The following is a 24,851-nucleotide window of genomic DNA, read 5'->3' as shown; positions in this document are numbered from 1 at the left end:
TTTGCATGCATTCGAGGAGATGAGAGTACTTATTTTTAGTTTTGTGCAATAAACGAGTGTTAATATTTTTTGAATTAATGAATTTTGATGAAACACACGTGTCTTCATATTTTGCATGTATTTGGATGTTCACAAGCAATACACATCATTCTTTTATACAAAACACGTGTTAAATTGTTACAAATATATGTATATATTGTGCAAATTATATATACAAGTGGTTATGCTAGTATATGACACATCATGGCCTATATAGTATTTTATGATGAGAACATATATTTCATATTGTATTTTATTTGTGTAAATTAATAAAAATTACGGTTTCAATATATTTTTTTTTATATTAACCACAACATATAAAATTAGTTATTATTAATTTTTAAAAATATGTATTTCATGTGGTAACATAGCATATTTCTTTATGCTAAATATCTTAAAAGATTACAAATAGTATTAATACCACTTTATGCTAAAAGATCTTATAAGATTAAGAATATTATTAATCCCCATCCATAATGACACGTCCAAAACGGCCCAAAAAATGCCACCACTTCAGGAAGAGGGGGAGGGGCGTTATTAGACAATGCTCCAAAAACTCCTCTACCCGGAACAATCTGGTGTTGGGAGGTTGCTATCATAATTGCGAGCAGGTCGTGGAGAATATACCGGGTCCATGGGATTGCATATCATACCAAACAAAGCAATGATATAAGTAAGATAGTCAGCCTTATCAAGGCCCATCATACCAAACAAACACACCCCAACATAACCAACTCAAGCTCGTTTTGTGCCCCAAATCAAACCACAATCATCTTTTAGCATAATTATTCTTTAATTTTATATATTTACTTCGTTATTTGTAAGAGCATCTCCGGTGGCGCCCTTCCCACTAGGACTTCCCACAAAAACTTCCTGCCATGTCATCACTAGGACTTCCCATTCCACTGCCACATCACTAGGACTCCCCCTGCACTAGGACTTCCCGCAATTAAATTCACAATTATTCAATTTACGGAATTAAAATTTCAACGAGCCGTATTTATAGAGTTAAAAAAAATAAAAATTAGTCGGACGTCCGACCCACACCACAATGGCGGACGTCCGCCCGCCCATCGGTCGGATATCCGAGCCCATCCGACGTCCTCACGGGACGTCCGTGTCCTACCTTTTTCTTCACTACGGAGGACGTCCGGTCGGACTTCCGCGACGTCCGCCGTTGGAGATGCTCTAAAGTGAAAACAAATAACTTAAAATTAAAGATGCTTAGTTAAAATTTCTAAAATTATTTAATTAAAAATTTAGAAGATTACATTATTTTAAATTTCTAAATCACTAAATTAAAAATTGAATAATACATAATTAAAATCCTAAATTTATTTAAAAATAATTTGTCTTGAATTAGTTCCAGTAGATCTCCATGTCGCTTTAGTTGTGATTTGATCATCATCGACGCGACCATGTTCAATCCAACACTCTTTATTAACAGTGTGTCGCTGGTCTTGTCCATTGTAGCATAGTATGATTTGAGAATTGGTAAGAACTCTTTGGGTAATAGAAGCCTCATAACAACACCCAAAATTTTGGGGTGGTTTTGGAAAATTGCTCGGACTCCTCATACTTGAACCTCATTTCTTCATCCCAAGTAAAGTTTCATTCGCTTGTTGGTGAAAACATCCCAACTATGGTCGTTGGACCACATTTTCTTGCAATCGATAACGATGAATTTGGTGACAAAGGTGTATGCGCAAACTTGGTACTTGCATAAATAATCATAATCAAACCCGCACGCTTTAGTGCCCGCTCCAAAATCAACTCGTTGTATTTCGAGGCAACATTATCCCAATTTTTAAAAAAATTCTTCGGTTATTGCCAATGACTAGGTATTTCGAGTTGTCAAATATGCGTGTCACCATATTTGTCTCCTCAATTAAGTGCTCTTTGTTGTCTCATTTAGTTAGAGTGGAAGACGTCTTCGTATCATTTACTTTGGCTGCCGCCACGTTAGTGTTTCACTAGGATTTTTGCCACGTCAGTGTTTCACTCGGATTGCCACTCCTGACCATTAGATCTAGGATTTATTTATTTCTAGAGACATTTGGTCTCTAGACTTTTATGAGCCACCCAATTTATTCCATACTATTAAATTTAAAATTTCATAAGTTAATATTCGGATTTCAAACTTTATGGAATTAACCAAACTTAATTAGCAGAGCAATTTAAATTGCTATTAACGTAAATTAAAAATAGTAAAATATGTGCTTCCCCTTTGACTTTTTGAATAGGGCTTCTATATAAAAGTGGAACAAAACCCTAATCGTTGTCGGCTCTGTTTATTTTGTCAGCCTCATATTACCAACCCTCACTCCCTTTATCCGCGTATATATATATATACTCTGTATATTGCAATCTCAAACATTTCGCGAATTTTCGTCTGTTCTAACACTAAATTCAATCCTCCATCCTCGTACAGAAACCAGCTGACTCTGCGGCGCTCGATATTGTAATCGATCGCATCGATCCGTTACGGTGAGGCTTTGATTCGCTGCTTCGCTTTTTCGATGATCCGTCGGCAGAAGCTAGGGCTGCGGCGTGATTCTGATGTTGTTTAGTTAGATTTGGAATGTATTTGCATTGGCCATGGATTAGATGAATCTGGTGGGGGCTTGGTTTGTAAATTCTCATGTTGCTCTTATAATTTTCTGATAGATCGATCCACGGACTGATGTTACATCCCACCCCTCATACTTGTCATGTTAAACGCAGATAGGTGAATGGTTGTATGAATTTGGTTTTGTAAATTTGTGATTGAATATTTTTTTTCAAAGTGTTAGGAGTTCTACAGGATATTTGAGTGTGGATGAGCTTTCCCTAAAGTTGTGGTGGGGAAGTTGTATTTAATTGATAGATGTGATTTTCCTTGGAAGAAACATGTTCTAATTTGATGCGCGTGTGTGCGTGCTTCTTCTAAAGTCAGCAACCATTTTGTGATTAGCCTTTTGCATTTTTGGAATTTTAATATCAACTTGGCACTAATGTGTCCTGATTGCACGAAGATGATTGATTATCTTTTCCTTATTTTTTTTTCTGTTGCCACCTTGCTGTAGCTGGGAGGACTTTTAGTTTATTTATTTTTTTGTAGAACAGCAAACATCAAGCTGGAAAGTTTTCTGGTATTGGGCAATAACTTTTTAGATATGTTTTATGGTGAGTGAGAAAATTAAGCATATATATTTGGTCTCAGCTGTTACTCTGAAAGATGATGTTAAGGTTACTACTAAGTATTGTGGAGATGAATTTATGTTTACACAACCGCTTTCACGAATAATTGAATTACTATATGCCAATCATTAAGGAAATCCTAGCAATGGTCTGACTACTAGAATACTGCAACCCTGCAAGTAATAAAAGAAGGATCAGAACTGAATAAGTGAGCAAGAGATTTGTGCTTCTTATGACTGGTATTTGGAAGTATGAATACTTGCAGGGTAGGCTTAATAACAAATGGAAATATTTGTGTTACTAAATGGGAGCACACATATTGTTTCCCCACTTGAATTCTTGGTGATAGCTGTTTATGTATGATCTAATGATAAGGAAATGCTATACTCAGTTAGCTTTTGCATATTGTTTGTGCTGTAGGTTCGTTCGTGAATAAGATATTGTATTCTCTACTATAAGTGATCTCTTTTGCATGAATGTTGTACTCCTGATACCATCTTCCTTCTCTGACCGATCTTCTCTGTAATGCACTTTTTTTTGGTTCAAATTTTCCATGTTTTTGGAGTAGAAATAAATCCATGCAGAGCCATGTTTTCACATATACGTAGTATTTTGTAAAACTGCTGGTTCAGGGTTCTGGTACTACATGTTAGTGCTACAGCTTCCATCTTTGTAATTTTTGTTCCATGATAGAGGTCAAGCTTGAATACAATCATTTACTAATTATATTTTTCCTTGTTTGATTTCATCCTATTAATACTTTGGTATGCACATAAAATTTATTATTATTGACCAAGATCTTAGTTCTTTATGGGGAAGAGTTTGCTCATTTGCACTTATTGGGTGCTTTATCTGACAATAGGAAAATGTATTATCTTCTCATGTTCTATTCTAACCAAGTCATGGACCAAGAAGACAATCAATGTCCATATTTATAATACACATGTTTGGCCGAGCCTGGGACTGTTCACTGGCTAATGTTTCTAATTCGTTGGTTTTGCAGAAATTAGAACTTGAAGTTGTAGACATGTCTCCAGCATCCAAATCTAAGTCCACAGATAAAAAGGCTGGCAAAGAAGCTCCAAAAAATTCTCTGAAGCCTTTGGGTCATGTTAACACCAGTAGTGGGACCCCATCAAGTGGATACAATCCTGTTTTGAAAACATTTCATACATTTGAATCAGGTCCAGTGCCTTCGGCCAGTCCGCTTCATGTTAATGGTCGTTTCCGTAATATAGATGACACAGATGATCATAATGGAAGTTCTTCGGGGACTGGTGTTGAGTATGATTCTATTTCCAATAATGGCAGTTGGTCTGGCGACTCTGAAGACCATAAAGAAAAGTCATCTCAACAGCTTACACGCCAGGATATAATACCTGGAGCTGAGAATGACAAAAGAGAGAAAATACGGCAGAAGAATGAGAAGAAGCATCAGCGTCAAAAGGAGAGGCGAGCGCAAGAGTTGCATGAACGGTGCTGTGGCTTTCTCATGTCGAGGAAGCTGGAAGCACTAGCACAGCAGCTTGTAGCTATGGGCTTCTCCGAAGAGCCGGCAACAATGGCTCTTATTGTGAATGAAGGTAGGTTAGAGGAATCAGTATCATGGCTTTTTGAAGGTGGTGATGAAAAGAAATTTAAAAACTATACTAATGGTATACGTAGTTTGAAAATTGACATATCAGAGGAGCTTGCTCGCGTTACTGATATGGAGATTAGATATAAGGCTTCCAAACAACAGGTGGAAAGAGCTGTGGTATGCTGTGAGGGTGATATTGACAGGGCTGAAAAAACAATAATGATACTAAAGGAAGATCCTCCTGCTGTTCCATCTAAGCCTGATGAAAATGATGATCCTCCTACTGTATCAAATAGCGAGCCAGCAGTTGCGATTAGTCAGAATTCATTAAGAATACAACCGAAGTCTACATCGGCTACCACTGTACAGCAGAAAAGGGATGACAAAGATTTCAACCATACCAAAGTTCCAGCAACAGTGGGGTCCTCAGCGGATCCTGCGGCCAAAAGCTTGCAGGTGCTGAAGAAAATACCACCTAAAGCTGACTCGGCGAAACCACAGCAGATTGCTGTGCTAGCAGAGAAAAGGTGGGTAAGTGCAGGATCAGATCCTTCTGCATCATTTTCCTTAGCATCACAATCTCTGCCTTCACCAACTCCAACCAAGATGGATGCCCGCTATGCTGGTGTTGGAAATGATTTGAAGAGTTTGCAGCTTGGATCAGTCAAAGAACCAGTTATCGTCATGCAGCGACCTCAATCTATTAATACAAAGCAGGCTCCTAGTGCAGGTAGTAGCTCATCTCCTCCTGGACCTATGGATATGAGTTGGTATCCTAGTTATGTTGAACCAGTAAAGCCACATGGATTTGTGCCATCTGTCACCGTGCCTAACAATGTTAGCTTAAACCAGTTGTATGGCCAACCTCAATACCAGTCATCACAGCAGCAATTTATGTCCAGTAATGGCCCAATGGATTCTTCCGGAACTAAAAGAGTCAGCAGTGGTTTATGGGTTCGAGGCGGATCACCAGCACTTGCTGCCCCTTCTTCTCTAGGACTCTTCTCCAGCAATGGTACCAGTGGCGCATCAGGGACTTCATCTCAGGTGGACTGGAGCACTGGCAGCTCAATGTTGCAATTTGATTACACCAACGTAGACTGGAGCTTGGATCGTGGGTCGGTGTTGCCAAAACCTGACAGTCTGTGGACTGGGGCAAACTACAATCAGAATAACATTCAGCCTCATGATGCTTATGGTGCGGTTCTGACGTCTATTAGGAGGCCTGGTCTGTCAAATGGGAATGCTGCAGCAATGGATGGGCGAAGTCCTAACTACTCTACTGGTTATTTGGAATGGATTTCACCATTTGAAGAGAAAGACCACCTCAGTTTACCCAGACAGGTTATATCCTCTCCTACACTGTAAGTGAATGGCGACGTATTTCATGAATAAAGAAAAGGGGCCATGCGCTTGGTGTTGATGTTGGTGCTTAATGTGAATTGACATGACAATCTTAATCGGAAAAGCATTACAGTTTCTTTGATTCATTCTCGTGTTATATTGTTTTCTCGACAAAGCATCAGCTAAAGCCCAACTTTTTTGTCTTGCCTCTATAGAGTAACAAATATAGCTAGGCCTAGGTTATCAAATGTGATGTTGTGGATTGGAGTGGTCGACCGCACTAAATATAGCTTAAAAATTGCCTGCCTAAAATAGGACACTAATACTCCGCCGACAGCCACGATAAATTTTAATTTTATACCAAATGTATTAATTTAATTTGAAACAGAATATACTTTGGATGAAAAATGATTATCAATTATGACTCCGACTTTTGTTTAAAGTCACATTTTAACCGAATTTGTCTTCCTTTAATTGTCCTTGCTACCCCATGTAGCATGTCTGTATTGTACACGATAGAAGTTTGATGCTATATAATTTTATGAGAAATAAGCTTTTCCCGAATGGAGGTCGGAGGAGGATATATTCTCAAACAAACCCTATTTCAACAGCAACATAACAATTGAAATCAGGAAGAAAATGTCACACTTCAAATCCACGGCCCCAAAATATCCCAGATTTTTGCAGAGCCACTCAAATGTGAAATAAGAATCAAATCAGACCAAAACAAAGACAGAATCCAGTGGCAGCTATTCACAACAACTTATCACATATCATCAATTTCTTATTCTAAGTGCAATATTCTGCAAATCAAGGGGAAACAGACAAATAACATTGAACAATTTTTGTAACATTCAGAGCAAAAATTCAAGACCGATACTTAGACAAATGGATACACGAGTTTTGAAGAACACATGGTTGATCTTTTCACAGGTGGTGTAAGCGTAGCATACAAGCGGGGAAATCATTTTAACTCCAAAAGGGATTTTACTAAATATTTAACAACCAGAAACTGTAACCCAATTTTTTTTGATGCACACAACAACAAACACGACTGAAACAAATAAGAGGGAGTATTGGAGAAGAATACGCAGCTGCATAGTCAAAATCAATAGTCAAAAGGCCAGCGCATCCTGCCATGCTCCTCATTTGGAGCCGTGGCACTGTTTCCTTCGGTTCCTGAGTGGCGTTGAGTGTTTTGATTTGATGAGTTTGAAGGCCACAGGAAAGAAAATGGATTCCACCTTCCCTGACTCTGAGAGTTACTGTCCCTTCTGCTGCTGCTGCCGCCACTACCACCACCACCACCACCACTCACACTACTAGTGTTCGCTGCTCTCTGATTCAAGTTAGACCGAGCATTTGCAGAACCTAGTGGAGGAAGCTCAACACGACAAACAGGGCATGAATTATGTTCGACTAGCCAAGGCACAATACAATCTGAATGGTAAATATGATCACATGGCATCTGTCTAGCTCTTGTGCCCAATTCAAACTTATCTTGACACACTGGGCAGTGAGCATCTGTATTGAGATGCCTTTGGGAAATCTTGATGGTAGGCATGGCATCAATTGCAGAACGAGGTGCTGGAGGAGGACCTCGCCTATCATTCATACTCAGCTGCTCTATCAATTCCTGTAATCCATGCCCCATAAAGATATCATCAAAATCAGCTCGTCTTTGCCCCACTCCATGTCCATCGCTAAAAAAGAAATCAAATGGATCGACAGCAACTGGAGATTGGCCATGTAATATCAATAATTGTCCAGGAGGCCTTTGACCAATACCCACACTTCGTTCACTAAGCATGGCAGGTCGTCCTCTAACATCAAAGTTTGGGTCCCTTCCTATCATCCTGTGCCTCATTAGGGCAGCAAATGCATCCATAATACCAAATCTCGGATCTTGCTGGGGAGCCATGAATCCAAGTCCGGAACCATCACCCGCGTGAGCACCCATAACTTCGGCCAGCTCTTGTATAAAGCCTCCATCACAGTACGGGCAAACCAAGTTACGGCCACGAGGTCGTACAGGCTGACTGCACTGGTGGCACCAATGAGTGTTTCCACCACTTGACATTCTTTCTTGGCTATTACAGTAATATTATCTTATATAAGAAACCTAAGCCACAAATCTCCAACCTCCGAACGTTTCCTGCATCCACACATCTATGATTTAACCATAACACATAGACGACAAGAGTTCACAAGCTTCGGTGAAATTAAATCAATTATGAAGCAGTTATAGAAAATCAACAATTTGATACAAATAAGGAATACGAGATCTCCCAATGAAACCTGGATCATATTCAATCAAATATGTAGGGTTCAGTTCGTCGTGCAGATTTACATGATTTAGATCTGCTCCACATGATTAAATCCTCTAAAAATGGAGAATAGTAAGGGGAAACCAGAGCCGAAACCAGAGTATACATAAGCAAGTTACCAGTATGCATAAAACTCTATGCTGATTGCTGAGACTAATAAAAATGCACACTGCGAATTCTTCAACTCAAAACAAAAAACTAGGCAACGAAGAATTATGTTTATTACTCTATAACGCAATAAATTTGAGTAAGTTCCTGAGTAAATTATAGCAATCAAGCATCAGCAACCCTGAATTGGAAGAAGTGCATAAACTTTTTTCTAATTTTTTCAGGAAAAAGGGCTTATAAAACTAATTCCTCTTCAAACAACAAGAATCGTATGAATCACGAACCGACATACATCACACCTAACAATTAACAAAAAAAGGGGGAAAAATCAACTACCAAGCAAACGAAGTTGTATAAACTGAAAGCGATTAATCGAGTAAAAAATAGAAAAATTAAAAACAAAATTTGGGGGTTGAGATTAGGAAGCGAAATTATTGGCGCATGAGTTGTCACGACTTACCAGAGGGTGCAGAGGAGATGAGAGAGAAAGTAAAAGAGGAGAGAAGGAGAGAAATGGGGTAGGATTGAAATTTTGCGGTTCTACAAGTTACAGTCAATTTCGTATTCCTATGTACGCACGTACCAAGCTCAAGCCGGTTATTTTGATTTTTCTTTTACAATTTTTGTATTTATATCATAATTCCTCGTCCTTTTTTTTTCAATTTTAATTTACGATAAAATAATTACATTTCTCTTTTTCTAAGTTCAAATCAAATTATGCTTTCTTCCACTATCAATAAAATTAAAACTATTATTAATGGTTTAAAGGATAAGTATAATTTCAAAAGAATTGTAATTAAATAAATTATTGTGATGAAGAAATACACTCATTAGTAATATATCGATTTTGTTGTACGCTCCCTTATTGTCTTGTGTTTCTCATATTTAATGAGGAAATTGGTCTACAAAACTATAAATTTTGGTCAAATTTTGGTATTTTTCACAAACTTTAATTGGTCTAAAATATCATAAACTTTACATTTTGTTTGTTATTTCCCATGACAGCCCAGATAATATATCTTCGGCAAAAATCTAATTATACGTGGGCAACCGTGAAATATTTATGATATTTTAGATTATCTTTTAGGTTTGTAACAAGTAGGATAAAAAGCTACGTACAAAATCACGTTGATTTAGTAGTCCCAAGTAGGATAAAAAACACAAAGAAGTTGGTTGGATATAATGATGATTGACCTGTCATGGAAAATAACAAACAAAATATAAAGTTTGTGACATTTTAGATCAATTTTAAAGTTCGTGGGAAATACTAAAATTTGACCAAAGTTTACAGTTTTAGGAACTAATATCCCTTTTTAATATTTAGAATCTCTCTCCAATAAGTAAAAAATCTCTCTCCATTAAGTAAGTTGTTAACGGGACTTTACATACTAAACTCAAAATTTAATCTATGACATTTTTTCTTGTTCTATTGATTAGCATTTATAGTGACACATTAAAGTCGATTAACATATGGATGCTCTAGCGAAATAACAATACAAGAACAAGACCAATTATACTTCTTAAAATAGTTAAATGCGGAATGATTCTGCATACATATAAAAAAGTAAATACACAAGTCTTAGAATGATACTTACAAAACTAATTGTACTACTTGAGAACAATATCAATATATGCAATTGACGGTGCTAACATAATGCCACTTAAATGATTCTTGATTATAAAATATAGGAATAGTAAAATATGAGAAATACCAAGAAATATGAACTGAAACAAATCACTAAACCGAATCGACTTTGAAACACAATAAAAACTTAAGCCTTCAACATCAATGCACTTTTGAGTTTTGACGATGCAGTAGTCATTTATAAACTTCAAAACCCTTACATGGATTTAATTTATTCGATAAATTCAATAAAAAATAGCAGGACAAAGAAAGAAGAAGCAAATGTGATTCTATTGTTTGACATACGAAAGCAAATGTAGTATCTCTTACTTTATTCACTGTCTACTTAACACACAATTCTTAAATTGTACTACTTTCATTCCATACCAAGTGTCATATTTTGCTATTTCGTTTCATTCTATAATAAGAGTCACATTTCACTTTTACCATAGATGGTAAGTAGACCCTGCATTCCACCAACCAATTTTACTCATATTTTATTATAAAACTAATATATACTATATAAGTGAGAATCATAATCCACTAACTTAATCAACTTATTTTTTTTTACATTTCTTAAAGCTCGCGCCCACATTAAATATGACCCATAACGTGAGACGGAGATAGTAACTAAAGAATTGAGAAAGTGAGATATTTTTGTTGGGAGTACAATAATTTTCAAATAAATGCAAGATAAAGAAAGGAATAAATAGAATATGCCCTCTCTTTATTACTCGATCTAGGGTTTTTAGTACGGCATATAAAAGCTCGCCCCTCTCATCTCACTCTCTCTCTTGACTCTCCACTCACTCTGCAACTTTTCGCTCTTCTATCTCCAAAGTCAGTTATGGCTGTTACTTTCTCAGATCTTCACACTGAATCCGGCCTCAAGGCACTCGACGCCTTCCTCTCCGGCAAGTCCTACATATCTGGGTAACACAATTCTTCACTTTCATCTTTCTTTTCTGCTACTATTTACTAATGTTCAATTCCACCATAATTTCATCGCCTAGTTCCAATAATCTTAGCGTGAATTGTCATTGTGATTTCAGAAGTCAGCTAACCAAAGACGATGTCAAAGTTTACGCCTCCGTTCAGAAGCCCAGTGCCGATCTCTACCCCAATGCGAGCAAGTGGTACGAAGCTGTTGCAGCGAAGCTAGCAACCAGGTATTTTTTGCGACTTCACAATTAATTAGCTCCAGTTCTCCACTTTTATCCATGCTTGTGTTTGCAAATTCATATATGCCGATAATTATATACTGCCTTAGTGTATATTATGATGATGTTTATGATTCTTGGTGTAATTACTGGACTTGCAATTCTTTTCGGTGTAGTTTTCCCGGCAAAGCTGTTGGAGTACAAATCGGAGGCCAAGCTCCCGTTGCAGCTGTTGAAGCTCAGGTATGGCATATATCTAAATTGTGCAAAGTGTGACCTTTTGATGGATGTCAACTTAACCCAAACATGCTGTATGTGTAAGGTTCACTACTATAGCTTCTTTCAGTTCTCCTTCTTGCCATCCTAAACTCTATGCAGCAAGAAGCTAGTTGTGTTGTAGGACATTTTTCGGTTGTTACTTGCACATGGAGGTGCCGTGGTTCTACATTGATATTTTTCAATTCAGATTACGATGATATTGTAAATGATTTGGAAACTTTTGTAATTGGCATTGCAAGTGTCAACACAATATGACTTACACTTTACAGATTAGGGTTCAGCTTATGTTTTATGAAAAGCATTGGTTCAATATATCAGAGACTGAGTTGATTGTATGATGCATTCTTATGCTTACTAATTTTAATAATAGTTTGTTTTTGTGGGTGTATTGGGACCGGATAATAACTGTTGTTAACTTAATTTCATACAGGAGGAGGCTGCCGACGACGATGATGATCTCGATCTATTTGGCGATGAGACAGAGGAGGAAAAAAAGGCTGCAGAAGCCAGGGAAGCTGCCAAGGCGCCTGCTAAAAAGAAAGAAAGTATGTAGCAGCTAAATATTATTGTCTGACATTTTTAACTCTAATTCCACTGAGCAAAAATTGACTCTTTCATGGTTTTGGCTCTTTTGATGCTGTTTGCCAATGTCATTTCAAAAGTTGCTGCAACCTAACTCCACATGACTAGGGTGTCCAGATTGATTGGTCTGTGTCATTGTCTTTCTACATTTTGTGTTAATAGCAATTCTATAAGGTGTCGTGGGTCTTCACCTTGCAGGTAGAAAGTCATATCTGTGTATATTTTTGTTCTTCTGTTTCTACATTATGTGTTCATTCTAATTCTGAGGTATGCTTGTGTAATCTTTGTCATTGTGTTTCTACAGTATCTGTTCTCTGTAATTCCGAGATATGTTTCTATAAATATTTGCCCTTGTGTTTCTACATTGTGTTCATTGTAATTCTAAGGTGTCTACCTTGCAGGTGGGAAGTCGTCTGTTCTCATGGATATTAAGCCTTGGGATGATGAAACTGACATGAAGAAGCTTGAAGAAGCTGTTAGAAGCATTGAGATGCCAGGCCTCTTATGGGGAGCATGTATGATTCTGATTATATGTTATAGTCTTGTGGAGGAGTATCTTCTTTCTAATACTATTATATATTAATAGAAATACAGCAGTTACTATTTATGCATTTGGTGCTTTATTGAGCTCTATGTATGGCTTTTCCATGTGCAGCCAAATTGGTCGCCGTTGGTTATGGAATTAAGAAGCTTCAAATCATGCTTACCATTGTTGATGATCTTGTCTCTGTTGACACTATGATAGAGGAGCAGCTCACAGTGGAGCCTTTGAACGAATACATCCAAAGTTGCGACATTGTTGCCTTCAACAAGATTTGAGTCAGGGCAATAATTTTGTTCACCATAACCAAGCACTATTGCTTGTTTTCGTTTATACTAGGTTCATTGTTACAGTATTGACAGGATGTGTTTTCTTTGAATGTGCTTGAAACTTTCCATTTGCGTATTTGATTAGGTTGTGTTTTGTAAAATTTGCTTTTTTTTGCATTTCATTCTGCCGCAGTAAATGAAAACGAAAAAAAAGAAAAGAAAAAAAGAAAAAAAGAAGATGAAACTAAAACTAAGAAGTGAGGGTTTTGAGCAGGTACATTTTCTGTGTGAGAACTGAGAACTAAAGAAACTGAGATGTCCCCTAAATATTTGGATTCTAATTTTATTTATTTTCAGTATTGAACTCATTCTGTTAAATTGACAGAATATATAGTATAATTAGAACACAATTACAAAATACAAACATTTTTGTGGTACTAAAATGATAATTGTAACTTAATTCCAAATACAAACATTTTTGCTGTACTAAACATTATACATGGAAGTGGATGCTCCATTTTCAAATCCAAGTCCTTAATTCTATAGTCTCGAACACACCCTAACAGATTTAAAAAAACAACTATACGTTTGGGTGGTGTTGACGTGTTGTCATGGTAATTTCTTTGCAACAACGAGCATCTATGCCTTTATGTCCTAAAACAAGAGTTACATTTTTACATACTGCATTAACAAAGTAGTAGTGCAATGCATGCCAATTCGACCTTGTACTGCAAAAACATTGTCCACATAGTATTAGGACGAGGAAGTTCTTCGCAGCTGGTACCTTACGGTGTTGGGTTCATAACAAGTAATCTGTTCGAATTCCTACAACACACAAAACAAAACAGAAATATTATATGAATTCATCAAAAACGAAAAAGCACAAGTAACAAATGGAACAATTATTTGAAGCTTAATACACTAACTAATGTCCAAGGAAATCTTGAGACAGCTTTTTTCCATTATTCACAATGCCTATCAATCTACAAACTTGATTGGTAAACAAAAGGGAGATGTTCAAGCTGCAGATTTTAGCCAATTAGCTGTTAATGTGGTGATAAAGCATGAATTATGATGGCTTAACTCGAAAGTACATAGCTGATAGTGATTAGTTATGCATGTAGGAGACCAGTATTCCCAGCGGAAGTAGATCCGAGGAACAAGAAAGCTTTTATAAGCTGCTGGCGGAGAATTTTTTTTTCATTGAAGCCTATGAAGGGAGGGGAATGGACTAATAGGACCAGTCCACGAGAGACCTCAACTATTATAGATATCAGCCGCTCACTTCACATGTCTAAGCCAAAAAATTACAGAACGAGGCATATTTGAAGGTAGAGAATTCTGAATTGTCATTAAAAATCAAAGGACAAAGCAATAAAGCTCACAGCCCACATGTGGAAGAGAATATATCAATTTATCACAATTTTGCAGTCATGTCAAAATTACAGTTCAATCATATCACAGGTTATTCAGTAGCTTTTGCAAAACTCAAAACAGATTCACATTCGAAATATATATAGATACCTGAAATCAATTGGACTTACATATGTGAAATGCGGAAGTAATTATAATTAGAGCTTTGAACAATATGGATAGAATCCATAGAGCATTTTACCAAACATTTCCTAATAAGTCAGGCATCAATTTTCGATACTGGCTAATATTAAGGTTCTTCGACTCCTATCTTCAGCAAAATCTTAGATTCTGTCACCAGTCCTTAATTTCAGGCTGATTTGGTGTAGTTACACAAGCCATGCTTCCTTTAGCTAATGAAGGTGGCTCATATTTTTGAAATTCATGAGACTCTCTCTCTAAGTAACCAACTATTGTTTCAGTTCATATTTGTTGTTGCAGCTAGACATCACTACATGCAAAGTTCCTCATATCTACTCTTCTGTAAGTTTGATGTGAATCTTTGATTCTTTGCTGCTTTTCATATGACATAAGTTGATAAACTCGCCAATGAAAAGAAAAAAACCAATAAGCTCACAGTAATTGATAAACAAGGTATGTCGTCAGGTGTGATCCTTTGCTATTCTTGATATCTTAGCGTTAAGTTGTTCATTACTTGGAGTTACTTCACTTTCCACCACACACGAATGGTTCTAGTGCATTAGCTTCCAAGCAACTACCACCAGAATTTTGATTATAAATTAGATCCATCGGTCTTCAGAAACATTTAACGGATCGTTATACGTAATGCCAACCCATACTATAGATTCAAAATCTGAGGAACAAAAGACATATTGCGGATGGATGCCCACACTTAGTTAACTAAAAGCTGGATTCTGAAAAAGTGTATAATTAACCTTGCTAAATTATCTTGTTAAATTTTTTCAGCTACATATGGTTCTCCATCATATCCTTCTGCAAATACTTGTGCAGACTACAATTTCTTTAATTATAGTAGTATAATTCTTAAGATAACAAGGACCATCCACTTGAGACTTTTCAGTGTTACTTTTCTTAATTACTCGTGAATCATATATTTATAATAGGAAAGATTGCACATAAGTAAATAAGGTTCATTACGTTTCAGTCCGTTAAACCCTACTGGGAGAACGTAGAAGCAAATGCTCTTATTGTACATTACAAAATTCTAAGATTCAAGACTGTACAACCCCTTGAGATCATGTGTTTACAAACCACTCACAGTTGTACCCATCAAAATTAGACAAAAATAGGGTATGATTGGAAATGATGAACTTAGCATATACATTTAACCTGTATGCAGCGTGCCTATTGAAGAGTTACAAAGTTTCATGGTGGCCCTTTTAGCATGCTAAAATTTAAGAAAAATCCAGCAAAATCTCAATCCCAAAAAGGAATTACTTTGGATTCTATCGACATCCAGCCACTTAGAGTGACTAAGGTATTCTATAACATACGGTAAAATTTCATGTTTAGTAGCTCAACCTCCATCATCATAATTGGCAAATTTTATTACATAAAAGTTAAAAATGAATCCAACTCTCGGATGACTATATTACCTTGTGCAGTATCTTTGTGGTCTCTAACACAGGTACTTTCCTATAACTTTTTATTCAAAACTTGAGTTGTAGCTGATTGAAGTCCAACTTACATACTACTACTATAAACCATTATTACTCAAGACAAAAAATTCAACGGGAAAAGACACATAGTATTTGGCAAGAAGGATACAAATAGGTATAACTTGCCTTTTCCTTCTTAAGCTTGGAATTTTCCTCTTCAAGTTGCGAGACCTTGGTCACCAACTCATTGTGGTAGGCCTGTGAATCCAATATGAGTAAATATCCCAGTGCAAATGTATTCAAAATGCACCAACAGCATGCAAATATAACACAAGGAAAAATTTCAAGTCTTGCCTGTTTCCTTTCACGTGAGCGTGCAGCAGACTCCCTGTTCTTAATTTTTCGTCTTAGCCTCCTCTCAATGGCCTTATCAAGATCCCCAGGCATCCTCTTCCGGCCAGGCAATGGCGTATCTGACAACTCATCCATTGAAGGCGAAGGAGACAACGACCCCGTCTGAGACGAGAATTTATGGGACTTGAGTGCACTATCCAAGGACATCATGGGTTCAACAGAAACAGTGGAGGCATTGGACACATACATCCCTGCTTTCACCAAGAAATCCTCCAAAGTTGTCTCACCAAGGGTCAGAGCTCTTTCCTGGCTACTCAAGCCCTCCGCATTTCTCGTCTTATACCCTCGCTGTATATCCCTCCACACCTCATTCACTGTCTTCCCGGTAAAAGCCCTAGCAAGCGACCAACTAGCTTGGCGCTGCAGTGATGCTGCAGGGGATGTTTCGATGCTCTCCATTCCCGACGAGTGGCTAGTGTCAGTGGTCCACACTTTCTTGAGCAACTCGTCGAGGTTCATGCTTCCTAATGGCTTGGCCAAATTACCTAGCAAGTGCCTCTCCACTTCGCCTAGCGTTAGGCCTAACCACGAGTTGCAGCGTTGCAGCGGATGCTGAACATGAGATTGCTGCCCACCGCCACTCACATGAGAATTCATTGTCTGAATCCCCATTCACACTTCAACTCCACTTGTACCAATTGAGAACCTCAATAACCTATTCAACTATCCTTGATTCCTTGTACAAGTTTCAGAAACCAATCCAATCTCTATCAAGACACCTCAAAACCTGAACAAGGATAGATCAAACACAAGATTGAAGCAAGCATGTAAGAAATCCATCCAATAATGCCAGAAAGGACCAATCAAGCACAAAAAATTCCACTGACAAAGTCAACAATCCACACAGGGAAAAGGGAAAAACAAGAAAATTCACAAATAGAAATGTTGAGAAAAATGAAACTATTCTAAGTGAGCAAAGGCAGAGACACCCATGATCCTATTCAGGAAACAGGCAATTCCAATTGTTCAAACAAAACAATAAGCAGCTAAAAATTGAGCAGCAGTAGCATGTTGTGATTAGATAAGTGCAATTACAGAAACAGGTAAACAGTAATTGCAAATAGAAGCATAAATTACATGGGGGCAGAAGAGGATCTAATGATCTGTTGCCGGAGAACAAGATTCCTTTTGTATTTGTGGGCGTTGGAGGGATCCACGTGTTGCAATTCAGACTTTCTTTAGAGGTAAAAGAAACATAATAAAAAAAGAAACAAGTAAGCAATTGGGTTGAGGTGTCGGAATTGTGTAGAATGCCTTTTGGTTTGTGCGAAAATGAGAAAAACGATGATTATTTTTTTGTCAGGAAAAGATACCGTTGCGGAAACGACAACATGTCCAAACTACTCCTCAAAATAAATGGAGTAATTCCATAAAATAACTACTGCTACTACAAAAATAGCAAAAGGGAACACATTTAGATAGTTATGTTTTGAGAGAAAAAAAAAACTTGCATTTGAGTACTCAATTATTTGTTTTAGCCACTTTTGGTATATCATTTTCTATCATTTTATGTTAAAATATAAAATACTCCCATTAAGTATGTTGAAATTGAATAAGGAACTTGTTTCCCCACTCCAAGAGATATTAAGACAGTGTTGTATTGTTAATAATAAAAAGACCATTGTAAATTACATCTCAAAAAATTGCTGCAAATTCAATTAAGTTTATAAATACTAGTGTTAACACCCGTGCTATACAAGGGACAAAATATTTTCAAATGATAAAGATATACTCCCTCCGTCCCACAAAAGATGTCACATTTTCCTTTTTAGTTTGTCCCACAAAAGATGTCACATTTTCCTTTTTAGTTTGTCCCACAAAAGATGTCACATTTCCTTTTTTGGAAAAAGTTCTCTCTCACATGAATATAAAAACTACTCCCTCCGTCCCATTGAAGATGACCCACTTTCCTTTTTAGTTTGTCCCAATCAAGATGACCCATTACTTAAAATGGAAACACCTTTATCTCTACTTTATTCACTCTCTCTTACTTTACTCTCTCTTCTCTACACACAAAATAAAGTTGCATAAAATCCCGTGCCGCCCAAGGAAGGGGTCATCTTCCTTGGGACGGAGGGAGTATATTTTATCCCTTCATTTAACACACAAAACAAAACATCCTAAAATCTCGTGCCGTCCCACAAGTGTGTTTGTTTGTTTTGTGCATTTTAGAGAGAGATTGCTTGTTTGTTTTGTGCATTTTAGAGAGAGATTGGGATAGTGACTCGAATTATTTTAAACACGAGAATTACCCGCAAGTGTACGGGGCTATCGTAGTATAGGCAAGTCAAGAGTATCGTATCCACAGAGACAAATTGTGCAACTCAAGTACCACGAACCGATTTTGACTACTATCTAGAGAATTCGGAAAAGTTGGTTTTGATTTTGAAAAACAATTAAACATAAACAAGACAAAAGCACGCAACAAAAGACGAGTTTCAAGTAAGAGAACGAGGTAGAGTCTTGGATCCAACTACAACGAACACGATGTGAACAACTCAACAACTTCGATTACCCATTTGAAGTCTCTAGGATTACTAGGAAAGCCGCTAGTCTAGACTAAGCCCTCTCTCGAGTGCACTTAACCAGTTGATTAATTATTAATATTGAAGTCTCCTTCTAATACGTCACAATTAACTCCTTAAAACAAAAGGCTCAAGCCCTCACTCTAGAATTCCTTCTCTCGAATGCAAATTATCTAGGTGTTGTTCATTCTTTTATCAATCCTAATTAGGTATCTCTCGATTACTCAAAACTAGGTCAACAAACCCAATTGGTAGCTAAGCAATTGAATTGAAAAAACACAAGAATGAAACAAAGTAATCACAAGAGCAAAGGTAATCAAAAGTCCTTGAATTAATCAAAAGCATTCATTGTAGTCTTCACCAAAACTCTACTAACGATTTAGCTACTCATATTCAATGCAAATTCACAAGAGAAATCCATAGAAAGATATTTGAACATATGAAAACTAATAAAGATACTCCCAAGAGTGGATTAAATGACAAATCGTCTTCGTCTTCAATCTTGTTGATGATTGTGACTCTCCGTCTCTTCAATCTACTCTCAAAACCTTTGAAAGACTCTTATGAGGCGTGTGGAATTCGTTCTAAAGTCGAACCCTAGGTCTTATTTATATCCGGGGCGAAAAATGCAGCAATTGCAAGGCATAAGCAAAATGCCCGACCTGCAGTGTAAAAATGCCCGGCCGGGCGTTTTGCTCGAGATCCCGAAAACGTAACCAAACGCCCGACCCGGGCGATTTTCCTTCGAGAAACGCCCGAGGACAGTGCATACGCCCGACTTGAGGGTCGAATCGCCCGGTCTCGTGTGTAGAAACGCCCGACCTCCGGTTTGGTGCCATTTTCGTCCGTTTCCACCTGTTGTGACTACAAAAACTCGACAAACTCATCAAAACACTAAAGTAGGGGATCATAGATGAAAACTCAAGTAATGTGCTACGAAATACTCAATTATGCACTTTCAAACAATCAAAACACTTGCTAAACTACGAGTTTATCAACTTCCCCAAACTTAAGCACTTGTTTGTCCTCAAACAAGAAGAAAACAAAGAACATAAACTCTTGCAAGTGTGTTGGATTTTCATCATTGCCTCAGTAAAAGAAAACAAGACGTCATGTATCATTAGCTTCGCAAACAAGTAGAACCACATCGAACATTGCTTCAAGCTACTAGCACGTATCCCACCTTGTCAATTACCCTCACTGGATGTATATAGTGTAATTTGTTTTCAATATGCTCTCGCGCTCAAAGTGTATGGGTAAAGTATGTAACTCTCAAGTCAATCAAACATGTATAGTTTACCATAGGCTTGCTCGAAGTCTAGACTCTCCTCTGCTATGTTGTGACTATAGATCTAGGATCCGAAAGGTCTTTTCTCAAGGTTGTAACACAAGGCTTTTTGGTTAGGTGAGGAACATTTGGCCAAAGTGACTTATAATCCCAAAATGAAACTACAACTACTCGCCCATGTGTATTACAAATCTCATTAGACTTAGGCTTTGCCTAAACTCTTCTCAATTTCCCAATCCTCAAATTTTTTCTTTAACAACTCTTATTCAATCTCAACTCAACTTTCTTATCCAATCGAACCCAGACTTTCCCTTTTCTTTCTTTCTTTCCCCTTTTTTTTCGAATTTTTGCATGCTTTGCATGTCATTTATTTTTTCTTTTTTCTTTTTTTATTTTCTATTTCGAAACCTTCTTGCTACAACAATATCCTTTCCCGAAAATTTCTTTTCCTATGACCCAACAAAGATTCAACCCATATTTTTGGCTATCAAAGAAAAAGGCTTAAGCTCAAAATTGGCTAGCAAAGAATTATGATTTGCAATTTGGTTCAAGGTTAAGATAAGGCTCCAAAGGATGGCCTAACGTCCTCTCCTATCACTATAACCACTTTGCAGATTCAAACATACCGCGAGCAAGTTCTAGAAACATATAACATAGTTGATGAAAAATCACACATATTTTTTTAGAAAAGGAGATGGTCTCAAACCTCACAAGGTATTTTTGGCAATAGACAAGGCAACGAGCAATTCACTTTAGACAAAAACAAATAGGAAACACAAGTTACTTAGCTAAATCAACAAGTTTTCGCAAACATTTTTAACCACATTTCATCATAGGCAACTAATCTAACAAACAAACTTAGTTCATCTTTCCATATAATTCCCATTCAATATCACCCAAGGGAGCATGCAAACAACAAGAACACACAAAAGGAAAATAAAAACAAAAATAAAAAATAAAAATAGGGAGAAGGGAGGGGAAAGAGACCCAATTCCACTAGACATCCCCCCAAACTTATTCCAAGTCAAAGCAAGGATAAGTTTGAAAGAGCGTGGAATTGGGGGCTGACCTCTACTGATCTGGCAGGTGATTAGGCGGCCGCACCAAGCTAGCAATGAAATCATGCTCCTTTTTGGCGGTGCGCTGACCTTTAAATACACGAGGAAGGCCCGGCCTGACGCCGATTCCCCACGATTTTTTGGCCACCACTTGAGTGGGATTCACCCACTCACTATCCGAAATGGCATATCGGATGTTGGCATCTAACCACTTTATTACCTCATTCCTCACCACATCTGATAAGTGTCACCTTCTTCCCCCAGGAATACATACTCATCCACCGTGGTCACCACATTGCAATGCTGCAAGCTTCCTCCGGGTTCCACGTCATGCCTCTTCAAGGCCTCATAGATGGAAAAGGTTGTACTTTCACCATTGAAGCGAAATGTGAGCTCTCAATTATCAACATCGATTAAGGCCTTCCCTGTGGCTAGGAAAGGTCTTCCTAGAATCAGAGGTATTTTTCTGTCTTCCTCCATATCTAATATCACAAAGTCAGCTGGGAAGACGAACTCATTTACCCTCACTAATATATCCTCCACAATCCCCACTGGATAGGATACTGATCTATCAGCCATCTGTAACGTGATAGAGGTGGGTTTCAACGGACCAATCTTCATCTTTTTATACAAGGACAATGGCATGAGGTTAATGCTAGCTCCAAGGTCACATAAGGCATTCTTCACAAAATGATCTCCAATAGTGCATTCAATAGTAAAGCTTCCCGGATCTTGCATCTTGGCCGGAAGCTTCATTTGCAAAATTGCACTACAGTTTTCCGTCAAGTTGACGGTCTCATGATGCCCCCACTTCTTCTTTTTGGCGACAGCTTCCTTGAGAAACTTGACATATCCGGGCATCTGCTGCAGTGCCTCAATCAGCGGAATGTTAATCTGCACCTTCTTGAAGATCTCCCAAAATTTAGCGAACTGATCATTCTTCTTCTTCCTTTGCAGCATTTGGGGAAATGGCACTTTGACCTCTGTTGGCTTGACTGGAGGAGATGATGTCTCAAGTTCCTCCTTTTCTACCTCAACATCTGCTTCTTTCTCTGGCTCAGCTACAGGCTTGGGCGGTGTCTCTGGCATAGATGGGCCCTCATAACTTGTCTCACTCCTCAAGTGAATCGCCTTGCAATCCTTGGGATTTATGGTAGGCTGCCCTGGGAATTGCCCCGGCTTATGCTGGCCGCTCACAGACTGAGCGATCTGACTCATCTGCACCTCTAAGTTCTTCATATGTGTCGCCATGCTGTGCACATCATTCTCTACCTTCTCGAGCCTCTTGTTTGAATGCTCAATATTCTTTTGCGACTGTGTCATGAAGGCATTCAGTACGTCCTCTAAGCTCCTCTTCTGCGGCTCAGTGATCATTCCTTGTGACACTGTAAACCCCGGAGGTGGCTGCAAGGCATTGTTGGGGTTCCCATAGGAGAGATTGGGGTGTGGCTTATTCCCAAAATGGTTGAAACCTCCACCCCCTTCATTGGGGCGGGAGTTGTTATAGTATCTGTTGCCCCCTTGGTGTATGTAGTTGACATCTTCTACACCTTCTAGGTTATCTTGCACCGATGATCCCACTCCCATGAGATCCAGCTTTCTATGGATGAGCTCCAATTGATTCGCCAAGCTGCTGTCGGGACTGACTTCTGTGGCAGAAGCTATTCTGTGCACCTTGCTCCTCTCGTTAGTCCAAGTTCCATCATTCGAGGCAACCCTCTCGATCACCTCCATTGCTGCCGCCTCACCAATCTTTATCAGTGATCCTCCCGCGCTCCGGTTTAGCTCGCTCTTTGCATCAGGCAAGCACCCCTTGCAGAATGCGAGGACTTGATGGGTTGGATTCAAACCATGATTAGGACATCGCTTCAAAAGGCTCTTGAACCTTTCCCAAGCTCCTCGGATACTCTCTTGAGGAGTCATCTCAAATGCTAGAATCGATGATTACCTATTCAAAGCTTCACTCGGAGGGTAGTATTTTGCTAAGAATTTGGCCACCAATGCATCCCACGTACGGATGGAGTTAGGCTCCAAACTGTCCAGCCAATCCCGGGCATCATCCTCTAGAGAGAAAGGAAATGCCCTCAATCTGATCTATTCATCCGGTACTCCATTGATTTTTGTCGTGTTGCAGATCTGGATGAACTTGGTGATGTGTTTGTTAGGATCCTCCATGGATCGGCCTCTAAAAACATTGTTCTCTACCATCTGAAGGAGCCCCCTCCTGAGCTCAAAGTTGTTAGCATCCACGTTGTTGCTAACGATTGCTGGATTGGACACTCCATTATAGGCAAACATATTCTGCGCTGGTATCCCATTCTGCCTAACCGCCTCTGCAATGCTGCGAGTTGCTCTTGAAGTTGAGCATTCGTTAGAGGAGGTGGTGGATTGTTATTTCTGTTGTTCCACCCATTTCCTCCGTCCATCAGAAAAGGAGGATGTGGCTCGAACTGAACTGGTTCTTGAACTGGTGAAGGTGACCGTCTCTGGACCGGAGAAGAAACTCGGATCCGCTGGTTTAGCCTCTTCAAAGCGTTTCTCCTTCTGTTGGATGCTTCGATCTCAAGATCAATAGGCTCTAAAGGTAAACCCTTAGAGCGTGTTTGCATACAACCTGAAAAAGACAACACAAATCTAAGAGCTCAAAAATAAAAATAAAAATTAAAGCAATAAAATCTAGAGTAGTAATCTCTATCTTTACCACGATATTAAGCTAAAAACACAATCTGTCCCCGGCAATGGCGCCAAAAACTGGACTCGAATTATTTTAAACACGAGAATTACCCGCAAGTGTACGGGGCTATCGTAGTATAGGCAAGTCAAGAGTATCGTATCCACAGAGACAAATTGTGCAACTCAAGTACCACGAACCGATTTTGACTACTATCTAGAGAATCCGGAAAAGTTGATTTTGATTTTGAAAACCAATTAAACATAAACAAGACAAAAGCACGCAACAAAAGACGAGTTTCAAGTAAGAGAACGAGGTAGAGTCTTGGATCCAACTACAACGAACACGATGTGAACAACTCAACAACTTCGATTACCCTTTTGAAGTCTCTAGGATTACTAGGAAAGCCGCTAGTCTAGACTAAACCCTCTCTCGAGTGCACTTAACCAGTTGATTAATTGTTAATATTGAAGTCTCCTTCTAATAAGTCACAATTAACTCCTTAAAACAAAAGGCTCAAGCCCTCACTCTAGAATTCCTTCTCTCGAATGCAAATTATCTAGGTATTGTTCATTCTTTTATCAATCCTAATTAGGTATCTCTCGATTACTCAAAACTAGGTCAACAAACCCAATTGGTAGCTAAGCAATTGAATTGAAAAAGCACAAGAATGAAACAAAGAAATCACAAGAGCAAAGGTAATCAAAAGTCCTTGAATTAATCAAAAGCATTCATTGTAGTTTTCACCAAAACTCTACTAACGATTTAGCTACTCATATTCAATGCAAATTCACAAGAGAAATCCATAGAAAGATATTTGAACATATGAAAACTAATAAAGATACTCCCAAGAGTGGATTAAATGACAAA

The 24,851-nt window shown here is 38.2% G+C and overlaps 3 protein-coding genes and 2 pseudogenes across 4 annotated transcripts; 2 read left to right on the top strand and 3 right to left on the bottom strand.

Moving 5' to 3' along the window:
• The first annotated feature begins 2,334 nt into the window (after positions 1-2,334).
• LOC125224467 (uncharacterized) lies at positions 2,335-6,288 on the top strand. Its single transcript, XM_048127871.2, has 2 exons — positions 2,335-2,526; positions 4,223-6,288. The coding sequence occupies exon 2, from the start codon at positions 4,247-4,249 to the stop codon at positions 6,164-6,166; it is 1,920 nt and encodes a 639-aa protein (XP_047983828.2). The 5' UTR covers positions 2,335-2,526; positions 4,223-4,246; the 3' UTR covers positions 6,167-6,288.
• Positions 6,289-6,952: 664 nt separating this feature from the next.
• On the bottom strand, positions 6,953-9,162 carry LOC125224468 (putative E3 ubiquitin-protein ligase RHC1A pseudogene; annotated as a pseudogene). Its single transcript, XR_016134379.1, has 2 exons — positions 9,038-9,162; positions 6,953-8,297 (listed from the first exon to the last, which is right to left on the bottom strand). The product of XR_016134379.1 is annotated as a putative E3 ubiquitin-protein ligase RHC1A pseudogene (transcript).
• A 1,786-nt stretch (positions 9,163-10,948) lies between these two features.
• Positions 10,949-13,193, top strand: LOC125221622 (elongation factor 1-beta 2-like). Its single transcript, XM_048123791.2, has 6 exons — positions 10,949-11,134; positions 11,254-11,370; positions 11,538-11,604; positions 12,071-12,185; positions 12,624-12,737; positions 12,878-13,193. The coding sequence occupies exons 1-6, from the start codon at positions 11,049-11,051 to the stop codon at positions 13,039-13,041; spliced, it is 663 nt and encodes a 220-aa protein (XP_047979748.1). The 5' UTR covers positions 10,949-11,048; the 3' UTR covers positions 13,042-13,193.
• Positions 13,194-13,447: 254 nt separating this feature from the next.
• LOC125221621 (ABSCISIC ACID-INSENSITIVE 5-like protein 3) lies at positions 13,448-17,750 on the bottom strand. The gene is made up of 4 exons (XM_048123790.2): positions 17,517-17,750; positions 16,380-17,166; positions 16,212-16,283; positions 13,448-13,857 (listed from the first exon to the last, which is right to left on the bottom strand). The coding sequence occupies exons 2-4, from the start codon at positions 17,049-17,051 to the stop codon at positions 13,786-13,788; spliced, it is 816 nt and encodes a 271-aa protein (XP_047979747.2). The 5' UTR covers positions 17,052-17,166; positions 17,517-17,750; the 3' UTR covers positions 13,448-13,785.
• Positions 17,751-21,538: 3,788 nt separating this feature from the next.
• On the bottom strand, positions 21,539-23,919 carry LOC125221312 (uncharacterized; annotated as a pseudogene).
• Positions 23,920-24,851: the final 932 nt, after the last annotated feature.

This window comes from Salvia hispanica, chromosome 1 (genome assembly GCF_029641045.1).
Source record: "Salvia hispanica isolate PSC_SH4W2 chromosome 1, Shi_PSC_v1, whole genome shotgun sequence".
Classification (NCBI taxonomy): Eukaryota; Viridiplantae; Streptophyta; class Magnoliopsida; order Lamiales; family Lamiaceae; genus Salvia; species Salvia hispanica.
The sequence above is the reverse complement of the archived record's forward strand: the minus strand, read 5'-3'. Positions and strand labels throughout refer to the sequence as shown.